This window comes from Drosophila guanche, unplaced genomic scaffold (assembly GCF_900245975.1).
Source record: "Drosophila guanche unplaced genomic scaffold, DGUA_6, whole genome shotgun sequence".
In the NCBI taxonomy this organism is placed as follows: Eukaryota; Metazoa; Arthropoda; class Insecta; order Diptera; family Drosophilidae; genus Drosophila; species Drosophila guanche.
This window is the reverse complement of record NW_022995743.1, coordinates 11,882,735-11,904,187: the sequence shown is the minus strand read 5'-3', so window position 1 is coordinate 11,904,187 and position 21,453 is coordinate 11,882,735. Positions and strand designations below refer to the sequence as shown.

At 48.1% G+C, this 21,453-nt stretch overlaps 1 protein-coding gene across 8 annotated transcripts in view; it reads right to left on the bottom strand.

Annotated features, from left to right (window-relative positions):
* LOC117591952 (protein grainyhead) overlaps positions 1 to 21,453 on the bottom strand; it is a 46,457-nt gene that overhangs the window by 19,935 nt on the left and 5,069 nt on the right. For 5 of the 8 annotated variants that reach the window (XM_034285369.1, XM_034285372.1, XM_034285374.1 and 2 more), the window contains exons 1-3: positions 17,196 to 17,454; positions 11,043 to 12,689; positions 679 to 1,102 (exon numbers count right to left, since the gene is read on the bottom strand). In XM_034285369.1, coding sequence (XP_034141260.1) covers positions 679 to 1,102; positions 11,043 to 12,316 — 1,698 coding nt within the window. In that variant the 5' untranslated portion in view covers positions 12,317 to 12,689; positions 17,196 to 17,454. Of the gene's footprint in view, positions 1 to 678; positions 1,103 to 3,905; positions 4,024 to 11,042; positions 12,690 to 17,195; positions 17,455 to 21,376; positions 21,379 to 21,453 lie in introns of those variants that run through there. The other 3 variants (XM_034285367.1, XM_034285368.1, XM_034285373.1) reach the window with 3 other exon arrangements.

The following is a 21,453-nucleotide window of genomic DNA, read 5'->3' as shown; positions in this document are numbered from 1 at the left end:
CTCGCTCTGCTCCTTTGCACTGCTTTGTTTTTGATAAACCGTTCGAACATATATACAACATGCAACTCGAACATGCGAAAGGAAACGCTTCGAACATGAGCCACTGCCATGGGCAATCAGTGTGAGTGCGAGCGAGAAGACTATACAAATTACATACGCATACACACACCATACAGAGTGAGAGAGCGAGACTCGAGATCGTATAACAAGAAGCGTGTATAACAGTTTCAATGCAGGCATTGCTTTGCCCGCTATGAGGTTTGTAGCTGTTGTGGTTGTTGTTATTGCTGCCACATTGCTTTCAATAGAACCGAACCGAACGGCGCGACGAAAGCGACGACAACGATTCGTATTGGCTGCAACCACTAACACTCATTGCTCTCACTTACACTCACTCACACCAGCAATTGACAGACCAATTGCAAGTCTGTTAGACAGGCATACAACAAGTACAACCACAACTACAACCGCAATTGTGTGGCTGGGCTAATTGATGTGTGTGGCACAAACACACAGGATGCGCCACTGGGGTTGGGATGCTATGAATAATTGTGAATGGGCGCGGGAATGCGTATACTAGAGGTAGTACTATCTAAGTTCTGTTTCGAGATTTGCGTGCGTGTCCATTAATTGTTCCCTAAGCAACAAAAACAAACTAATTCTGATAGTTTCGCTTACCTTTTGCGTTATGACCGAACCCGCGCCGCCGTTCGCTGCCGTCGCTCCGGTAATGTTACCGTTCTTCGGATCCTTGCGCAGATCCTCCGGCTCCCTTTTGATGGTTATCAGCTGCTGCTGCTGCTGCTGCTGCTGTTGTTGCACCGCCGACGAGACAATGGAGCCTGCGCTCCCCACGCCTGCGGCACTCACAATGTCGCCGGGATGCTGCTGCTGCTGTTGCTGCTGCTGCTGCTGCTGCTGCTGTTGCTGCTGCTGTTGCTGCTGCTGGTGGTGCTGCGAGATGGTGGTGGTGGAGACAACGCCAGTGGTGCTGACGGCCGAGGCCGATGATGAGGGGTGTGAGCCGAGCAGAAAGCCTTGGATCTCATTCTGCGATAGGCCCGAGACATCGATGGGTGTGGTCTGGCCATTGAGCTTTCCACTGTGGAGCGAGGGTAGAGAATGCAGCAGAATGTGCATTAGTTAATGTTTGATAAATGACTTAAGTGCTTAATCTACATAATCCCTCCCCATTGTCACCCACACAATCAAAGCCTGAGCTTATCAATCAGAATCAGCGAATCACCGCCAATCAGTGCAGCAATCGCACATGAAATCACACACAGAGGCAATCACAATCAAGTTGCTGCAAGTGCAACAAGGCTAATTTCATTCACAAGAACAACAACAGAAACAGAAACAGAAACAACTCCTGCGGCAGACACCTGTGCGCAAGCCAAGTGGAAACCTGGATGGGGGGGATGGCGTACCTGCCTCGCCCAAATGGGAGCAATCCCCAGCTATAATCACACATGCAACAACACTGGATCTGGCACTGGCACTGGCACTGGCACTCGTACATATAAACCAGATTCCAGCCTGCTGCGGCGGCAAGTGCTCAGGCCCAGCGACACAAACAACCACCAGAAACAACAACTGCAGCAGCAACAGCAACAGCAACTACAACAACAACATCCATCCAGAACCAAAACAACTTTTTGGCCAGCATCCAGCCAGCCAGCCAGCCAGCCAGCCAGCCAGCAGTTGGCAGTTGGCAACAAACGAGAAACCAGAAAAGGCAAGGGCAAGCTGCCAACCCGAAGCATTAGATACCCTGGCGGATCGATTCAGATCAGAAAAATTAAACATAAATATTACCAAATGTTTGGGAATACTGGTCGGAAAAGGAGCCAAAGAAGATTCCTGTGGGAAAACAAAAGCATGTCCAAGCTTCCAGGTGCTGATTAGGATTAGGATTACCTTCGTATTGTAGAAAGTTTTAATCAAGAATAATAGCATGTACCTTATTCTAGGGTATACCATTGAATAAACCCATTGAATGGCAGCAGAATGTAGCGAATTTCCGATAGAAAGAGCATCAAAGGTAGAGGGGAAATCCAAATCGCCTCTCCCCCAACGATGCGCTTATCGAGCGCCCTATCGCAGACAACGCCAGGAACAGCCATAAATTAGGCAACACGATCGCTGTCTCCATGCTATAATCGAATATTGATAACTTTTTGGCATTTTACCAGCGAAAAACAGAAACAGAAACAGAAACAGAAACAAAGCCACAGACACACCAAGAGAGTGGTAAGGGAAAAGGAGAGACACACACAAGGAGACGTGCCACCAAGGTCAAACGAAGCAAAGTCCTTGCAGCTGGCAACTGATAAACCGGATCTGGTCGAGGTATTACTTCCTACCCACCTTCCCATCATTCGGCGACACAATTAAAGCTCTTTGAGGGAAACTCTGGCCCAAGACACACAAAAAGGGCAACCCAAAACAGTTCTCCTGGATAAATTATAATGAGAGGGAACCGAATGACCAGATGGAGAAAAGATAGAGCATATGTGGTGCTGCTCAATCAATGGATTTCACTCACAGAAACCACTGCAAGGATTCCCCATAGATGTTATTATTTTATGCAATTTTTGTACTGCTTCTTTTGTGCTTACATTTTGTGAGTACTTTCTTATGCTTATTTTTATGTATGAGTTATTTGTGTAGCTGATTAATTGATTGATTGTTTTTCTGGCATTAATCCTTCCTCAGGCTGTGGGAAGCTTCCAAACCTATCAAAAGTCTGCTGGGGAAAGGACTTCAAATACTCTCCTCGAAATTCGGTGTAGAAATTCCCCTAGAAAGTCCCAAATTAGTTTTAAATTTGTCGAAATTGGCAATCTTGCGAGCCCGAGCCACACCTTTCGACACACAGATACAGATGCAGATATGTACTTGTTTGCTCTACCAATCTTAACGTATCAGTGACCGTTGTCCGCTGTCCGCTGTCCCCTGTCCGTTGTCCGCTGTCCGCTGTCCGTTCTTCCGTTAGCAGCTGTTGCAAGCGCTTTCTGCGTTTTTCCCTCCGCTGTGTGTGCTTTTTTTTGCGGTATTTTGTTCTTCGTTGTTGTTGTTCTTTATTTTTTGGCATTGCTCAACGTTGACAACGGCCGCGGCAGAGATTGCGATCGCTTACGCTCTTGCCCCATTTTGTGGCACTTGGCGTGTCGCCGCAGCCAAGTCTCCCTCTGCGGCCTGCCAGCCAGTGTCCCGGTTTCACCCGAAGTTGTTTGTTTCTTTTCGGCCACTCCGCAACGGACATCGACATGGGTATAGCAGAAAGCAGCAACAAATAACAAAAACAACGACCAAAGAAAAAAAGATTGTTTTGGCTTTTTTTTACGAGTTTGTTCTGCAGAACATTTTCGCTATTAAAAATGACACTCTGATCCCCTACCGCTCCCTCCGGCTGCGCTATAACATCTTTTCGTAATGCGATATGTGAGCGATGTCCAAGCCGCGTTTAGGGTCAGAGCCGTGTAACTCACGTAGCGGTTACGGGGAAGCGCGAAAAAGTAACAACATTCACACACAGGCGGACACAAGCATTTATTAGATACACAAAGTGCTGCTCATATCTTTGTTCTTCATTGTTTTAAGTGTTTATTTTTGTGGCTACGGTGGGCACTGGCTGGAGAGAAGATCCATAGAGGAAGAGCTCTCTCGTGCACTTTGGGAGTCTCCACTGTGTGTGGGGGGGGAGGGGCTATCTTTGAATTGTGTTTCTAAGCCAAGTGCTCGGACGCTCGACCTTTTCCAGGCCCCCGAACCGTATTACGGTTACGGTTTCATCATCACTTCACGGCTTGGCCCTATAAAACAGAACAGCAACTGCGTTCCGATGTGCGACGTGCCGCTTGTGGCGGATTTCCAGGGAAATGGCCAGCTTGGCGACTTACCTCCACAGCAGCTCCGACCCATGGTGATCGTTGTTGTTGTTGTTGGTCTCCTTTGCGGCCTCGTGGCTCTGCTGGCGGTAGTAGCTGTAGATGGGATAGGACTCTGTAACTGCACCTGGACTGTGGGCAGGAAGCTGCTGCTGCTGCTGCTGCTGCTGATGCTGCAAGGCTGGCAGGGCAGGCTGCTGTTGGTGCAGTGGCAGGGACAAACTTAAGCCATGATCCGGGTAGTGCGAGTGGAGCTGCTGCTCCTGGTGTTCGCTTGGCAGCGAGTCCAGGCTGAAGCCGCGCCTGTTGGGCAGTGAATTACAACATTGATTCAAGCCAAAACGGGGCGTGGCAGCCGCAGCCGCAGCCGCAGACAGACAACGCCCATGTGCGTGCATTTGGGTTTTTGGCAGTGATGGAGATGCGGCGGCATCATTAGCATTTCCATTTCCATTTCTATTTTGATTTTTATTTTATTTACATAATACATTTTTGGACACTGTCAGCCAGGTGTGCGTGTGTGTGTGTGTGTGTGTGTTTGTATCCGTATCTTACGGATTTGTAAGTTTCGCGGCAACGCTTTTTACTGCTTTCGGCGCTTGGAATTGATTCGTTTAGCGCTATTAGCGCCAAACAAAAAGAAACCCACCGGGGCAGGGGCAACAAAAAAAAGCGTCAATTTTTTGTTAGCACTCTCTGCCCCGCTGCACCCCGCTCAAACTTGAACCCCTTCCCGCTTTCGGGTGTACTCTGCAAGTGGTCCATTCACTAATTATTTATTTCCCATGAAGCTTTTCTTGGCTTAACCCCTCGGAGGAGGCCGCTAAGTGCACAGGCTGGCTTCGATGGTGAGCGAGCCCGTGATTAGGCCAACACTTGGGCCACGCCTCTGGAGTAGTTGTCGCCCCCCCCCCTGTGGCGCTGCTCGATTGTGCAACAAGTAGCAAACATTTTGGCAAAACAAAAGCAAACAAAAGCAGTCCTGTGGCGTGGCGTGGCTCTGCCACCTGAATCGGGCACGCAGATTGCAAATATCGGGAGGAGGAACAGGAGGCTGCTACTGTGGTCGGGCTGGCAGCGAGCTTGGGCCTGGGCCTGGGCCTGGGCCTGGGAAGTGCTGGCCCAGGGCAAGGTGATCCGCTCGGACCGAGACGGAGAGAGAGAGAGAGAGAACCGGTTCGAGCAGCTGCATGCCACAGCAGAGCTAATCCCAGGCAATCATTATTGATATTAGGAACCTCTTTGCCGGATCCCAGACAACGGAAGAATCACAGAACACAGGGAAAAACACAGAGACAGCTACAGCTTGCTCGGACACCGTCCGAGGTGGAGGGGGGGGCAAGAGATCTTCCAGGGAAACCCGAACAAAGCCCCTCATTTGCATAATGCTTTCAGCCAGGCATCTACAAAAAGGATTCAAGATTCGTTCGGGATTCGTGCGGACCGCGGACAACACACACGGTCTAAGGATCTAAGAATCGCGGACCGCGATGGACCCTGGCCTGCGTCGTCTGGCTCTGGCTCTGGCTCTGTCTCTGTCTCAGGCATTTGACACGGTCGAGTGAATGCTCCTTTTTGTCATTGTCTCTCGACGTTGGACATCGCACCTCATTCATTCCGCATGCAACCCATTCAGAGGGTCCGGGTCCTATGTCCGACGCTGTGTCTTCTGCGCCTGCTCAACCCCTTTCTGGGCAGCGTCCTGCGCGCTGATTTGCATAAAGGCGGACAAGGACGACTTAGGTAACGCTTTCAACCCCCTTCAAGGCTGCGGCCAAAGCCAAGCTGCAGATGCTCCGGGACCACTGCGAGATTGATTAAGATTTGAGTCAACAAAAAAAGAAGAATAACAGAAGCCAAAGGACCAACAGTAGGTCCATTAATATGTCCCCGAGGCGACGCATCCTTTTGCAGCGAAGGCAACTCTCTCGGACCACAGGCTCGACCGACTGTGAGAAACCTTTCGAGATTCTGATTGGGAAGCAGCCAGCGAGCAGCTGGAGCAAATGCTGCACCTCATGCAGCAGCATGCAGTGAAAACTATCAACTCTCGAGCCATTTATTTGTATTCGTTTTTTGTGTTTTTTGTTCGATGCTGCCGCTGCTTCGTTTTTCTTTGCCCAGTCCCTGGGGTCTGTGTCATTTACATGATCATATTTTATGCAAATGGCTCGCGACGGTGTATCTGTCTCTGTCTCTGTCTCTGTCTGTGTCTCTGTCTTGGGAGTCCGACTGTGGCTCCCCGACTGTGTCGGGAGCGAGAGAGGGGCCGGGCCAGTGGCGATGGCCAGCAGCGCTGTCGGGCGTGGGCCATAAATTTCTCATTCGTATCGCATTAATTACTACAATATTATCAGCAGATAGCCACAGACACGGACACACACACTGAGGTACATCTGCTACAGCTGCCATATTGAAAATTAGAGATCAACGAAGCGAAAGCTTTCGGGAAGCTCAACGCACACACACACACACACACACACACACACACACACACACACAGGCACACGCACATGGCATGCTCTGCTGTTGGATCCTTTTCCGCAAGGACATGGGCGTGGTCTGCCTGGACAGTTGTACGAGCGTCTACCGTGGCTCGGCCATCCAATCCGTATAGGACAGCGCATAGCCGCTGCTGCTGCTCGTCGCCTCCTGCATGGCGTTCGTTTCGGTGGGGCCAGGGGGTGGGTTATCCTCTATGTGCATCAGCCCCCACGCTGCATGCAGTCGGGCAGCATTACGCGCGATTTTTAATAGATCACTTTTTGGTCACACTTTCAGGCGGATGATGCGACGGCGCCCGCTGTTCTTTCACTGATTTTTAAAGAATAACAAAAACTATGCGTAAATACAGAATGTGGATACAACTATGTACAACTGTGTATATATGTACTGCTGTACATATGTATACATAAACTTGATGCTGTTGTCGACCTTGTGGCTTTTCGATATCAACTGAAAACCACTTTGAGCGTTCGATAAACTTGTAGCGCCAATTCAGAGTTTTTTTTTTCGAGTGTGGAGCGGAGAGACTTTAAGATCACCAACAAAAATACAGCAACGGCCAAATTACAACAACAAAGACAACAAGAAACAACAACAACAACAACAACAGAGGCGACAGCCGAGCGTATGGAGACTCTGAATTGTGTTAACATGTTTCTTTCTTGTCTCCCTCTCCCTCTCTCTCTCTCTCTCTTCATCTCTCTCACTCTCTGTGTTCTCTCCCTCTCTCTCTCTCTTGCGCTCTGTCTTCTTGCTGCAGGTAGACTGCGCAGGTGAACAGGTTTGTTATTGTATCAAAATGTCCAAACGCTGTTGCACCTTTTAATATTAATAATACTCGTAATAAAATGAGCAACAAGAAGCAGCAAGCAACGGAAGAAATCATTTAACGAAGTTCAGTTACTCTTTTAGTGGAGTTTCAATATATAAATGATCATTTTAGGCACCACAAAACCTTCCTTAAATGTGTTTACTATTCCCTTTTTGTATGTTTCGATCATTTAATTTATGTTACAGGAGCTTAGCAATTGATTTCTGTGCAGAAATATCAGCATAAAAGTGCGCAAAGTGTGCGCTGCACAAATACTTCAGCATAGCTGATGGACTGCGGGCGTGTGCTCGGGAAGGGCATGGAAATGCTCCATTTGCACAGCGCGACTGCGCGGACAGCCAGAGGCTGTGAAATGGCAACAGTAAAAATACAGAAATATTGTCAATCAGGGATCGAACAAGGGGTGGGGAGCAGGCGGCAGACTAAAGAGGAGACGGGAGAATCGTGAGCAAAGAGGCAGAGACAGGCAACGCGGGACTCAATCTCAATTCTATTGCCAGATAAGAGACACTCGAGCGTGGAGCTATTCGTTTGAACAGGAGTGTAGCCTTTAACAAAATCGAAAAATTAAAGTCAAATAAAACATACATATATAAACATGTAAAAACAGGGGGAAACAAAAGCCAAAAAAAGGCGAGCAAAAATATGCTTTACAGCTCAGAAATTTAATACGATCGGTTAAAGTGAAAGTAAGCGGCGCACACGCACACACACACACACACACACCTACATAATTTACATATATATTTGCATATATCTATATGTGTGTAGGTGCAGTTACACGTGTGTGACATACGCATTGACCGCGAACGCCCCGCTCAGAAGGCTATTGCCGAAGGTTATCCTTGTGTATGGAAATTTCACAAAATGCATTCATTTTGCACAATTTGTGGGGTTTCCGCATCGCCATAAGCAACAACAACCACAACAACAACAACAACACTCGAAACACTGTGCAACAAAATGTCAAAAGTTGCAAATATTTCCCAGCCAGAGAGAAAAGCTTACGTCAATTAATAATAATCTTATTTTATGGCCATCGAATTATATAGCACTTTGAGCTTTTATTCCAAGCCAATTCTATTTATAGCGCGATCAAATGTCAAAGGTAAACCACCGACATATTTGTTTAATAAAGGAAATGCAAATTTTGATGAATTTTTTTTATAACATTTTGATTGCTTTTTTTTACTTTGGATTTGAACACAAAGATTTCGTATTTTATGGATTCATTGACTGTGAGTGTTATTCATTGCATGTGCAGATTTACCTAAATTATAATATTTATTCGGTATGCAAATTTTAGTTTATTTGGTGAAGGAACTGCTGCATTTCGACAAGTGTACTTTTACACTTCAAATTTGTTTTTTCGTTTTCCAATACAACTTTTTTTCGCTGCCAATTAATGAAATTACACAAAAATCCTTGCAGCTTGAGGGTGGCGAGCCTATTGCATAGCTCCTAAATGATATAATGCCAAATGTGCAGGGTAATAAAACAGTTTATAGTCAAGTGGCGAGAATTCACGTAGTAAAATTGAACATTGGTTTGCACTCAACTCGGCGGAATAAAGTGGCCGTAAAACGGCTATAAGCAGCGGCAAATTTCCCAAAATGCAATTGAATTGAAAATGATTTGACGGAGCTTTTGACTTGGCATTTAGGCGGCCCGCGAGCTTTAAGCTCTTCGTTCCAAGGCTTACAAATCTTTGTTGGCGAGTGTAGATTGTGACGCCGCAAGGGATAGGCATGGCTGATGTGGTGACAGACACAATGGAAAGGATCGCACGAAACAAAGGTCAACGGGAATTTATACAGCCTCCAGTCTGTATACCGCTTCGGCTTAATTTGACTTTAATGAAAACGTGGCAAAGCGAACACTTTTGGGATGTGGACGCGGACATGTGGACATGTGGACGTTTGGACACTTGGACATGTCCTCGGTTGCGGCTGCTTATCAACGAGCAAACAAAACAAACTGTACATCAACTCGGCTGTGAGGCTGTGTGGCAGGGGCTCTGACTGAGGCCAAGTCCAAGCGGGCAACACGCAAGGTCCCAGGCTGGTCAAGCGGCAGCAGCCACGGCATGCCACAGTGAGAGAGTCAGTGGCAGAGCCAGGCCAAAGCCAGACCCAAAGTCCGAATCGAAGACGACGTCGGTCCATATGCGGAAACGCAATTTTGTCGTTATTTATGGACCTTGCCGCGCATGCAACATGCAACGGACGACTCTCTGTGGCTGGCTGGCTGCTGCTATAACAGGATGGGTTGGGATGGGACGTTGGCATTAGAAGAATAAGAATAAGAATAAGAATACGGCGAGCAACAGCATGGAGGCAGATGGAGGCGGAGGAGTGGCGATGGCGATGGCGATGGCCATGCTGATGCTGATGCTGATGCTGAAGCGGCTGATGCAGATGCGATGGCGTTGCAGATGTCCGACCATCCAAGCAACCAACGAGCCAACCGATGCCACATGACGATGACTTAGTCGCTCTCGAGCCAGAGCCCGGTCCGGGGCCTGCCCCTGGCGGCACCTTGCTCAAGGAGTCGGAGGAGGCTGCGCTTGCATCTCACCTCGCTAACGGTTCTCTATTAGATTAATTTATATTCAAATTTTTATTACTTGCGCATACCAAAAGCCCCTCCAACACTGGCGACTGCTCTGAAATGAATTGCCAACCCAATCGGTGGGGCTCTCTCTCTATGTGCTTGGGACAGACATCCGCGTGGTAGAGCTGAAGCTGGAGCTGGAGCTGGTGCCTGGATCTGGGTGTTATTAGCTCGCCTACTTGCGCATTCGATGCACGCCAGAATGCCAAAGTTGTGGATGTTGCTGCTGCTGTGGCCTGTTGTTGCAGGGGCAGCAATAACGTATAGAAGAAACAGTTACAACGGAAGCTGTCATTCCACTGGGGGAATGGGGATTGGGCGATGCTGAGGATGAGGATGAGGACTCTGGCTTGAACTCAATGTTTGGGGAACGGGGGAATGGGCATGGAGAATGCCAGAATGCGCTGGCGTTGCCGCTGCTGTGGCTGTGCCTGTGGCTGTGCCTGTGGCTGTGGCTGTGGCTGTGGCTGCTGCCGGTTGCTGATGTTGGCCTATCGCAATAATTAACAGTAAAATGCGCGCCCGGCAGAAGCGGTTAATTCAAATGCATGAGAAATGCAAATGACAAACATTGATTTGAAAGGACCTGGAAGACACCGAAGAACGGAGCACAGAGAGGCAGAGAGGCAGAGAACTGTGGAGACTGGACAACCGAATCGAAGCTAAAAACTATGATCGCACTGTCCCCAATTAAGATGTTGATGTTGTAAGCAGCAGCAGCCGCAGCAGCAGCTGCCAGGAACCAGAAACACAGCCAACGATGCAGCAATTAGTGAAGCTGCAACTCGTATCTTATGCTGCAGATAGAAGAGCAGAGAACTCAGTCAGAGATGTCTCTCAAGTGTGGAGTGGAAATCATTGCCCTTAGAGGTTAGCTTTGGATAGTTTTTGGCTATACTTTGATTGGGAATTCCCTTGGTTTTACGATATTATTACTATGTCAATGAGTATCCTGCTGCAGCTACTTTGACACTTTACATATGGAATATATTCATGGCGAGGAATGCTTGTGTGAACATTGAGGAAACAGCTTGATATTATATATTTGTATTTCCCCTAACTATGCAACGACTTCTCCTAATTGAGAGCCGCCCCGCAATGTGCCAATTAGTACAAATAATTCAAGAGTGTTTCGCATTCACACCGAAACACTTAGGGCAAGGCAACCATTTACCCCTTTGCATCAGACTCTCACTCACCTTTGTAGATGGTCCTCGCTGACATCGGCCACGATGTAGACGGGCTGGCCTGTGGCACTGGTGGTGGTGGCATAGGGCAGGCCCGCCTGGACCACCACTTGGCCGTCGGAGACGAGGCTGCCGATGTCGCCGCCTGAGTAGATCTCGAGACCCTTCTGGTCGGTGGTGGAGTAGATGACGGTCTTGCTGCCGTCGTTGTAGATCAGATCGATGTGCTTGTCCGTCTGGTAGAGGTCCGGGTCGAGCTTCTGCGGCACGGCCAGGTGGGGCAGCTGCTTCACGTTCACATTGACGCCGTTGGGGTCGGAGGTGGTGTAGATGATGGAGCCACCGCCGGCCGCATGCTTCTTGTGGTCCTCGTAGAGGTCTGCCTCCGTTTTGATCACGTTGCTGTTGTCGTTGCTGTAGTGCAGCACGGAGGCGTCCAGGGGCAGGGGCGAGGTCTGGTAGACGCCCTGGTGGTCGTTGTTCATCTTCTGGGCCTGGTTGTACATGGCCGTGGCCACCGCATTGTCGTTGGGCATCAGCTTCGAGGGATCGCTGACGATGCGCGTGAGGATGTGCTCCCCGGCCTCGTTGCGCGACAGAATGTGGTGCTCTCCGTTGATGATCTCTCGCGAGATGATCTGCTGCTGCTCTCCGTTCGGTCCCACCACGCGGATGATTTGGTTCTCATCGAACTCGATCTTGGCCAGCGGCTGGTGCTCCGTCTGTTGCTGTTGCTGCTGCTGCTGTTGCTGCTGCTGCTGCTGCTGCTGCTGCTGCTGGGCGTGCTGTGTGCCCAGCTGGGCCGCGATCCGCGCATCGATTGCATGGCCATCTTCCGTGGCACCGTCGGCGGGCATCACCACCTTGGGCGTTTCGTAGATGAAGACCGCCTCCTTGTCGTAGAGCTTGGAGGAGTCTGTGTGCAGGTCGAGGACGTTGACGTTCGTCATGGTCGCCAGCTCCGGCTGTGGACTGTCCGGGGAGCGGTGCATGGTGGTCAGCAGGGGTACACCGTTGGGCGCCAGGGGTGAGCTGTTGGCACCTCCGCCGCCGCCGCCTCCTCCTCCTCCTCCGCCCTGCTGGATGGGCGATAGAGAGGCGTCACTGAGGACTCCGATTCCTAGGCCTCCTCCGATGCGGCTGTGCTGGTGCTGGTGCAGCGAGTGGCCGTGCGAGTGGGAGTTGTGCGTGTGGGAGTTGTGTGTGTGGGAGTGGGCGTGCCCGTGGGCGGACAACGAGAGCTCGTTGGACGTGATGACACTCGTTGTGGCGGTGGATGTGGACATTATTCGAGCTGGCTGTCGCTCCTGGCTAAGGCTCCTCTTGGCTTACTTCACTAATTTGAACTGGATTCGGGATTGCACTCGTGCGGGGATCAGGACTGCGAAGGACAACGCCTAGGACGCGGCCTGCTCATCGATTCCCGACCGATGGTTAAGGCTCTCACTGTTGCTGCAGCTTCGATAGCTCCTCGCGGGTGTAAACATAATAAATATCACTTATCAACGGATTGATTGAAGGCACTGTGTTGATTCGGCTGCGCTTCAGGTTGTTGTTCTTGCTGCTGCTGCTGCTGCTGTTTGCTGTTCTTCGTTGTCGCTGCAATTACTCCATTCTATGGCACTAAGGAACTTCCTTCGTTGTTTTTCTCAGCTTCGCCTGCAAAAGACAACAAAAAACAATGGACAAAAATGATTAGACTGTGGTCAAAATAAATACACATATTCTAGAGACTAAAATACTCCATTGATAGTTCCAAAAGAAAGCATAAACTGCTTACACCTGAACAACTGCTTACAGAAGAATGTTGCGAACTGCTTGCTTTATGTGTACTGCTTATCATGCAGACATTCATGCCCCTCACTGCATAGGGAATACCCTACTGAATCATAGCCATCTCACACCTCTGCCCCTCCTTTGTCACTTTGTTCACGGTAAGTGCACCCACCCCTCCCCATGTGCATGCTCAACTAATAACAAAAGCAACAAATGTCGCTGTCGTTATCGCAGTCTGCTTGGCGCCCGGGGCCCTGCACCACACACCCCACACCCCTGTCTCACACACACACACCCCCACCCAACAAAACGAGGCGACGCAACCTAAACATAATCGGACAGAGGGAACGGAACGGAACGGGTTCAAACGTCGTCGATGAGTCGATGTTGTTGTTGTTGTTGTTGTTGTTAGTGAGGTGAGCGATTTGCAAGCACACAAAACAGACCAACAAACAAACAAACAAAAACGGAAACCGAGAGAACGGCAGACGAATGGACAGACAGACAGAAAGACGGAGCGAAAAGGGGGAGGGTAAACAAAAGCAAGCCAGATTGGCCAGTGCGCACACGTGCCAGTCGAACAAGTTTGACTCCTTCGCAAATGTCAAACGTGTAACTGCATAACTCAACCCAACCCAACACAGCACAACCACAACACAACACAACACACAACTCAGGCGGAGCTCATCAGCAGCGGCAAACAACAACAGGTGGGAAAGAAGAAGAGGCACGTGGAGTCGGGGAAGCTTCGCTGCCGACGCAGACAGAAGCGAAGCCGCTGTCTGGCAGCGCTGCCATATTTGTGTGCGATGTTGTTTTGTTTACAACGGTGCTTTGTGTGAAATTAAACAGAGATCTACACATCGCCCCGTGCCCTGACACTTCCAAACGAGCAACAAACAAGCAGAGCAGTGGCAGCAGCAGAGTCAGCGCAGCGCAGCGAAACGGAGAGGCAACCAACCAGTCTGTCGATCAGCTGTTAATAGTCCAGAATCTCATCTCCGACTTAGTTATATCTGCCGCACAGCACAGCACTGCAAAAACATGTTTATGAGGGATTTTGAAACCAAAACTGAAACCGAAACTGAACCAAACCAAACCAAACCAAACTAAACAAAACAACATCAACTTCGACAGCAACAAGTTGCTCCCTCTCTCTGGGGCTGTTGCTCCGAGAACAGGTACCGGTAGCCAGAGTGGAGAGGCAGACCCATGCCCAGACAACAACAAACGCCTCAATCCTTGACCTAATCCAGAAGCTGTAGCCGGTTCGGGCAGCAGCAGCAGCAGCAGCAGCAGCCTGGCAGGTCCAGGTTCAGGTCCCAGGTCCCAGTTCCAGTCGCAGCGGTTCCAGTCCCAGTTTCAGTTCCAGTCCCCAGTATTGTTGTTTGATGATAAAGCCAAAAATTGTTGCTGCCTCGGATGGCGGATGGTGCGGTGGTGCTGCAAAGTTCACTGCCGCTGCGGCTGGGATGTGGATAAACCCGTTTTGGTCAGACCCAAGACGGCAACCGGCGCGAGTTCATGACTCTCCGCACTCTCCTCCTACTCCCAGTCATCGGGGGGTTCCGTTAGTAGGTGAGGTCAGTGTCATGTGGCGTGCTGATAGACTAGTTTTGGGCACACACAGCACACAGCACACTCCACTCCCGATCCCCATCCCCATCCCCATCCGATCCGATCCGGTCCGGTCCCAGCGTTGTGTGGGTCGCGGCGGCGCGTGGCATGCTAAAGATTCCCGCATCCAGATCCGCAACAGGGGCAATCACCGATCCAGTTGCGTAGAAAGTAGAAAGGCAATTAGGAAACAATTAAACCAACATCAACACCCCGGATAAGAAGTGATCTATGTGGGTCAGCCAGCTATGGTAAGGCGAACGAGATCCGTGGCCCTCGGGGCAGCCAATGACTTTATGACTCCAACTCGAATGCGAACCCGATAGTCCGACAACAGAAGGCCTCTGGGGCTTACTTGCCGCATGAATGGCGGAGATGCTGATAGATGGAGCCAATTATTCATTCGGAAGGTGCACAAGAAATCCACAAAGAATTCACTGTGGACTTGCCCTCAAAATCGAAGCGATATCGCTTCGATATGGAAAGTAATCAAAGTTAATCTGCGCTAGAATAGATGGGGAAGAACTTTCTCAAAATGCGGGTTTAAGGATTTTGAGTATGTACCAATATCTCATCTCGCTTTTATGGATTAACGTGGCGTATGGCGTATGGCCTGAAAGTTCTGTTTTTTTTTTGCTTTCCATTTTTTCATAGATTGACAGAACAATGAATCCGTGAACAAAGACATGAAAACTATGCGGAAATACGAGTAGATTGAATCTCCCCTTTAAGAGCTTTATAATTGTACACCCAATGAAGATGGTTGTCAGGAAATGTATTTTCTTACGATATATGTATGTGAATATGTAAGTATTTATGTACAAATGCATTCTGTAATACCTTAGAGCAAACGGTCGAGCTTTAACCTAAACGTTTAGGCATTTAGGTCTTAAGTCTTTTCCGCATATGGAGGAGCTTATTTATGGGAGACTCTAAAGTTTAAAGTCAGATAAGTTTACATACCATAGATAGTACATCCGTTTGAATTCTTCGCTTTCCCACCACAACTAGAAACTCAAACATTCAAAGCAGAGAGAGAGAGACAACGCCTACAACTCCTAACAATCTGACGATCATCTATGTATGTATTCACCCCCTTTATTTGTTTCCCCTCTAAAACCCTGTGGGTTCGATTCATCTCCGATATGAAGGGAATACCAAAAGCAATTCCATTTCAAATCCCATTAAGATTTGACATAATTTGAAATTTGATTTTTACCTGCCCCCTCGTAACCCACTGTTCTTTATAGCCCCGAAATAACCTTACCACGAACGATGGTGGAGCAAGAGAGAGAGTGAGAGAGGGAGGGAGAATGGAATTGGTAAAAAGCAACGTAACCCTAAGCCATCATCGACGGTCAGAGCATCGGGGCATCCATTGGGCATGGCATCAATAACCAAAGCCAAAGAAAACACAAAACCCTGAAGAGCAGAGGAGTGTAGGGGAGTGGTGTGTTGTGTTGTGGAAAGAGGGGAGAGTCAAGAAGGCAAAGAACAACCGAAAGAAACGAAGAAAGGTAAAGAAAAGAAAAACAATAAACGTTAACACGAACACGAAAATAAAATAACTCTCTCACGAAGAGTTCCCCCTTCCATTCCCTCTATTCCCCCGCTTAACTATGCTTAAGTGTGTGGGTTACATGTGCCTGCCCATGGGTATTGTGGCTGTGTATCGCATGCGATCATGTGCGTATGAGCATGTGTGTGCTGCGTAAAAGAGCGAGCGAGCGAGAACGTCGGAACGGACGATGTTCTTTTACTGTACCATAATCGCGGGGCTCCCAAATTGATCACCATCATCATCAACGTGCGGCGGCCACTAACAAAAAGGTAGAATAAAAATGATAATAAAAAAAAGAGGCAAAAGAACAAGAGAGGAGCAGGCGCAGCGGTAGAAGAGGCAACAGCATGGACAGCAGAGGCAGAAGAAAACGTAATCAGAAACACAGGCAACATCATCGATTTTCGACCAACACGGCAGCAGAGGCTGTGAGCAGAGACGAAAGAGTCTGAAGCAGAGGTAGCGACAGCGACGCTGGCAGAGACAGACAGTGGCGTCCGCCTTAACAGGCAAATACCAGCAAGGTGTGTTTGAGCAAGGTGGATCTTTCGTGTCCTTTGTATTCCCTATTTGTATTGCTATTTGCCACTCTCCTTTTTGCATGTAACAGTATATCATGGAATAGTTGTATTTCACCTGTTGAAGCTACGTATTATGTGTGTTTCCTCTCAAAAAACCAAAACACTATCGTGGGAGCATATCTTTGCATTTGCCTCACCTTGACAAAATACACCGTGATTACCACCTTTTGATCCCTTTTTTGCTCCCACTCTGTTCTGTTTGCTGCGGCGCTCTTACTCTCTCACTGTTTTTGCTCTTGCGCGTTCTCTCGCTCTCCCTCTCCAACATGGTTTTCTTGGCAATACCAATACTTAAGCGTTTTACCTGACGCTGCTCTGACACGGCCGCTGCCGCTGCTCTGCCACTGCGCAGTCGGCGAACGACTTGGAAATAAAACCAAACAAAGAGGAATGTGTGCGCGAAAGATACCAGCCAGCAACAACATGGAGAGGAAGAAGAAGAAGGCGAAGCAGAAGAGGAAAGCAACAACAATTGAGACAGAGGCTGAGACGGAGACCGACCCGACCGAGGCTTAGGCCATGTCTGCGCCTCGGATACAGGGTGCTTCGTTCAGGGTTGGCCCAAAACCCAGGGCTGCAGTGCCACTGATGCGTTTATAATTACTTCTTGGCATTTACTTTACTACTTACTTGAGCAGCTGTGTCGCGTCCGTCCTAAGCTGTGGTTCTGGCTTCTTGCTTCTGGCTTCTGGCAGGTAAGCGCAGGGATCAGGATTAGGCTGTTGATTTTGGCACTTAGTGAGGATCTCTATGGCACTCTATCTGGCATTGGAACTGGAACTGCAAATGAAGTTGGACTTGGAGTTGGAGTTGGCTCTAACACTGCGTGGAAAGGCAAAAGACCAACCGAATGCGGTGCCCGCTTAAATGTTACGACTGCTTGCTGTTGCTGTTGCTGCTGCTTGCTCTGTTGCTGCCGTTGCTGCTGCCTGCTGCCTGCTGCCTGCTGGTGGGTGCACCTTTCGCCACTTTCGTGTTGTTGGTGTGTGTACTTTTTGTTGCTGTTGTTGTATGCGTCTTGCTGGGTCCCGTCCCCAAGCTCTGGCTGGCCTCTTTTGTTGGCTTGATGTTTTTTTTCTTTTTTTTTTTGCTTCTAATATACCACTCGTTGTGGTATGTGGGGCTGTTGTTGTTGTTTTTGCAGTTGCTGCTGCTGTTTCTGTTGCTCTTTCTGCTGACGGGCGGGTGGACGTTGTTGCATTTTGGCCCCAGTCGCGTCGTGTGAGAGGGGGTTTTGGGGGGAGTGTGTGAAGGGGCGTTTGATCACAAAGAAGTTAACATTTTTTTACCATTGTTTGGTGTAAAGAGAAGGTGGAAAATGGCATTTGCGTATTTTCTCTTTGCTCGCAAAATGCTTAAACATTTTTCATGTTGGTGGTTCGTTCTCTTTGAGTTTTGTTTTCCGCTGTTGCACAATTAATTTGTAATTATTTTGCGTTGTTCCTGCTTCTTCTTCTTCTTCTTCTCCGCTTCACTGTTATTAATCACTATTTTTATTTTGAATTTTATTATTTGCTTTTGTTGCTTTTGCTTTTGCGCTCAGCTTTGATGGCGTCTCATTTCAGCTCACTCACACTCACACACACACACACACACTCTTCCAGCAAAGAGCGAGCCAGCACACCGTTACACAAACACACGCGTACGGGGCCTCATACATATAGATATTTTTCGTTTTTTCCCCTTCTTCTTCTTGACTGAAATTTGTGTGTGTTTTTTTTTTTCGTTCGAAAAAGTTTAAGCGCGGATTTTTGTGTTTGTTTTACGGCTACGACGACGACTGGGCACTCACAGATCGAACAGATTCGCACGATAGAACTATTATTATTATTACTTCTATTATTATTTACTGTACAGTGCGTGGAGCAGTGTCCAGGTTTTCCGTTGGGGCCAGGGCGAGCTGTGGGCACGGAGTGTGGCGCGCTGCACGGAAAAAGGTACACGCAAAACTTGTCGTCGCGGATGAACGTTCAGTTGAGGCGAGTGGAGTAGTGGAGCTCTCGGGACGGGATCGGTTTTGAGCGGATCGGATCGGCTCGGCTATAATGCCCAAAGAGTCAATTGGAGATTGTTCAACTGTTGAATGTGCGCTTGGCCGTTGCCGTTTGCTGTTGCCGCCGCTGCTGCTGCTGCTGTGAGTGCTGCTGCTGCTGCTACGGCTGAGACTGCTGCTGACGCCGACGCAGCGTCCCAGGTGCAAGTGTGTTGGTGTCAAGGTGCTGTCCGTGTGAGCCACACAGGTGGGTTGGCTGTGCGAGAGAGCGAGGAGAGCGTGCGTCGGTATGCCCGATTATTATTGCTTTTTATGGTTTCATCTCTTTCGTAACTGATATTGAGCGAGCGAGCAGAGCAACAGCGTCACAGCAACCGAGCGCGAGTGAACGAAAACTCAAAATTCATTCGAATCGATTTGTATGTGTGTGGCAGAGGCTGGCAGGCTCTCACCCGCTCTCTTGATCCACAGGTAGTTCCACTGACGCTCTCGCACTCTCTTTCTCTCTCAGTCACTCTTTCGGTGCGTCCACTTGTCCCTTCCCGCACCGTTAGCAACGACACCTGCACTCAGGCAGTGCAGGTATAAAAAAGACAAAAGACTCAGGACACGAACCTTCCTCCACCGCATTTTGTCTGAACCGGCCCTGGACGCAGAGTGCGCTTTTGTATCTGTTCAGACCCGCTGTTCATTTTGTGGCTTGCTTGTGCATTGCATTCATTTGCAAAAGTTCGAACTCGAACGCACTGCCGCGCCACCGCCACGGCCGCTTCTACTGCCGCCTGTTGCCTTGTTGCCTTGTTCTCTTTTTCTTACCTTTTTGTTTTGCTTTTCTGTAAGCCGTGTGAAAGTGGTAGTGCAGTCGCGGGCATCAGGTAGAGAAACACACACACACGTGCACACATGGAAGCTCAGAGATCAGGAGAGAGAGAGAGAGAGAGCACAATCAAGAGAGAGAGATCAAGCATACTGAGAGACTGAAATACGTAAAATAGTTATGCATGTACCACAAACGAATCCCATGTAGCGGAGGGAGCCGCGGCACGGCACGGCACAGCACAGACTCCGGACACGACGCCGCTGGTTGTCGGCAGCCGCCTCTTGCCTCCCGCCCCCGCTGCTGACAATGAGATCAATGGTACATTAAGTGTAAGGTGGCGCATACATGAGCATGTAGCGCATGGGTTTTTGCTGCTCATGTGGAATCCCTCGCCTTCTTTTCGGTATGCCTTGGACTTTACTTAACCTCAGCTTCGGTTTGAACAACAACAGCAACTGCGACGGCAATCAGCGTTGTGTCGTGGACAGACTGACGCTCCACCACCACGGGAAAGGGTGTCTCCAGCAGTTCGCCCTTCCCCGCCTCACCAATCTGGGTTCTTTATGTGGCGCAGGAGCGCACGCGTGGAGTACGCTGTAGCCGAGCAGAGCCGTCGGTTGTTTAAGCTCTGTGCTCGGTTTACAAATTGTGGTCGGTCGCTTGACCCAAGTGGCAGTTCTATGGGAGAAATTGAATGTAATTGTACACCAATGTAACAATCATGTAAAATTTAAAAACACACCTGGAGACGTGCTTTTGAGAATTGTTTTGTTTATGCTTTAATTTGAGTTTAATTTTCATGTTTGTTTATTGTTGCAATATATTTAATGTTTAAAACTAAATGTAGGGCTTAGTTTAATACATTTTTAATTATTGATTTCTTGACGTGGGTTTTATTTAGATTGTGTTTTTTTGTTTGTTTGTTTTTAATAAATGTAATGGTAATTTTTTGTTTTGGTTTTTAACTGGTCGAAACTTTTCACTAATGCTTGATTACGTTTTGCCTCCTTCTTTGGTTTTTTTTGTTTTTTTTTTGTCAAATTGTATATACATTTATATGTATACCGCTATGTAGTACACATATACAATGCATGTGCGCGTGTATGGGTATGTGTGTGTTTTCGTGTATAAAACTAAACAAACAACAATCGTATTTAACGTACTTATAATCTGATTTTTTTGTTCAAAAAGTCTTATGTTTGTCCATTCTGCAACGCAAGAAACCGAAGGGAAACAATCATTAGCAAACGCTCCTGCTCCTCCGAGGGGCTGTCCTGGAACTACCACATAGTACATAGCCCCTCCCCGAATTGCCTAAAATTAATTTAACAAACCATAGAAAGTAACTGATCGAACGGTCCATCTATGCATATACTCGTACTTGCAATGCATAGTGCAACAGCGATTGTCGGATTCTCAATTCCAAGTAGCAGCCTGAGTGATTAATTAAAAGGAAACTGATGGCAGGAACTGGCTTCGGTGTTGCACAGAATCACATAATTTATGACAACAGTAAATGAAAAACGGAACATTAACTACGATTAATAACCAAAGCTAAGGGGTGGCGGAAATCTATAACAAGTTGCACTGAAACCGAATAAACTGGATAAAAATGTCCACCCAAAATGAAACTATAGTAAAACTATGACTGAGGGAACCTGGAAGACGCTTAAATGCTAGTAAAATATTCAATGTTTGTTTCATGTGTTAAAACTAGGCACACCGACTAGCTACTAAAAACATTCTCTTCTCCTCCCTCCCGTAACAAAGGTACTTAAATACATATTGTGCTCTAAAATCCCTGTGCCTCAGCTGAAGCCACTTAAAGACAATACATACACTTAAATAAAATCCAACTTAATGCGAAAATACAATGTTAACTTTTTGCCTAGGGTTCTTTCTCCTCGCCAGAGACTTTCTTTCACATCCTGCTCTGATCTCCGTCTCTATTTGTTCCGTGTTTTCTCTTGACTTGTCTTTAGTTTCTTTTTTCGCGACTTCTTCGACAACATGTTCTTGCTAAAAGTTTAAATTTAACCATACATTTCGAATTTTTATTTTTATTTTGTTTTTTT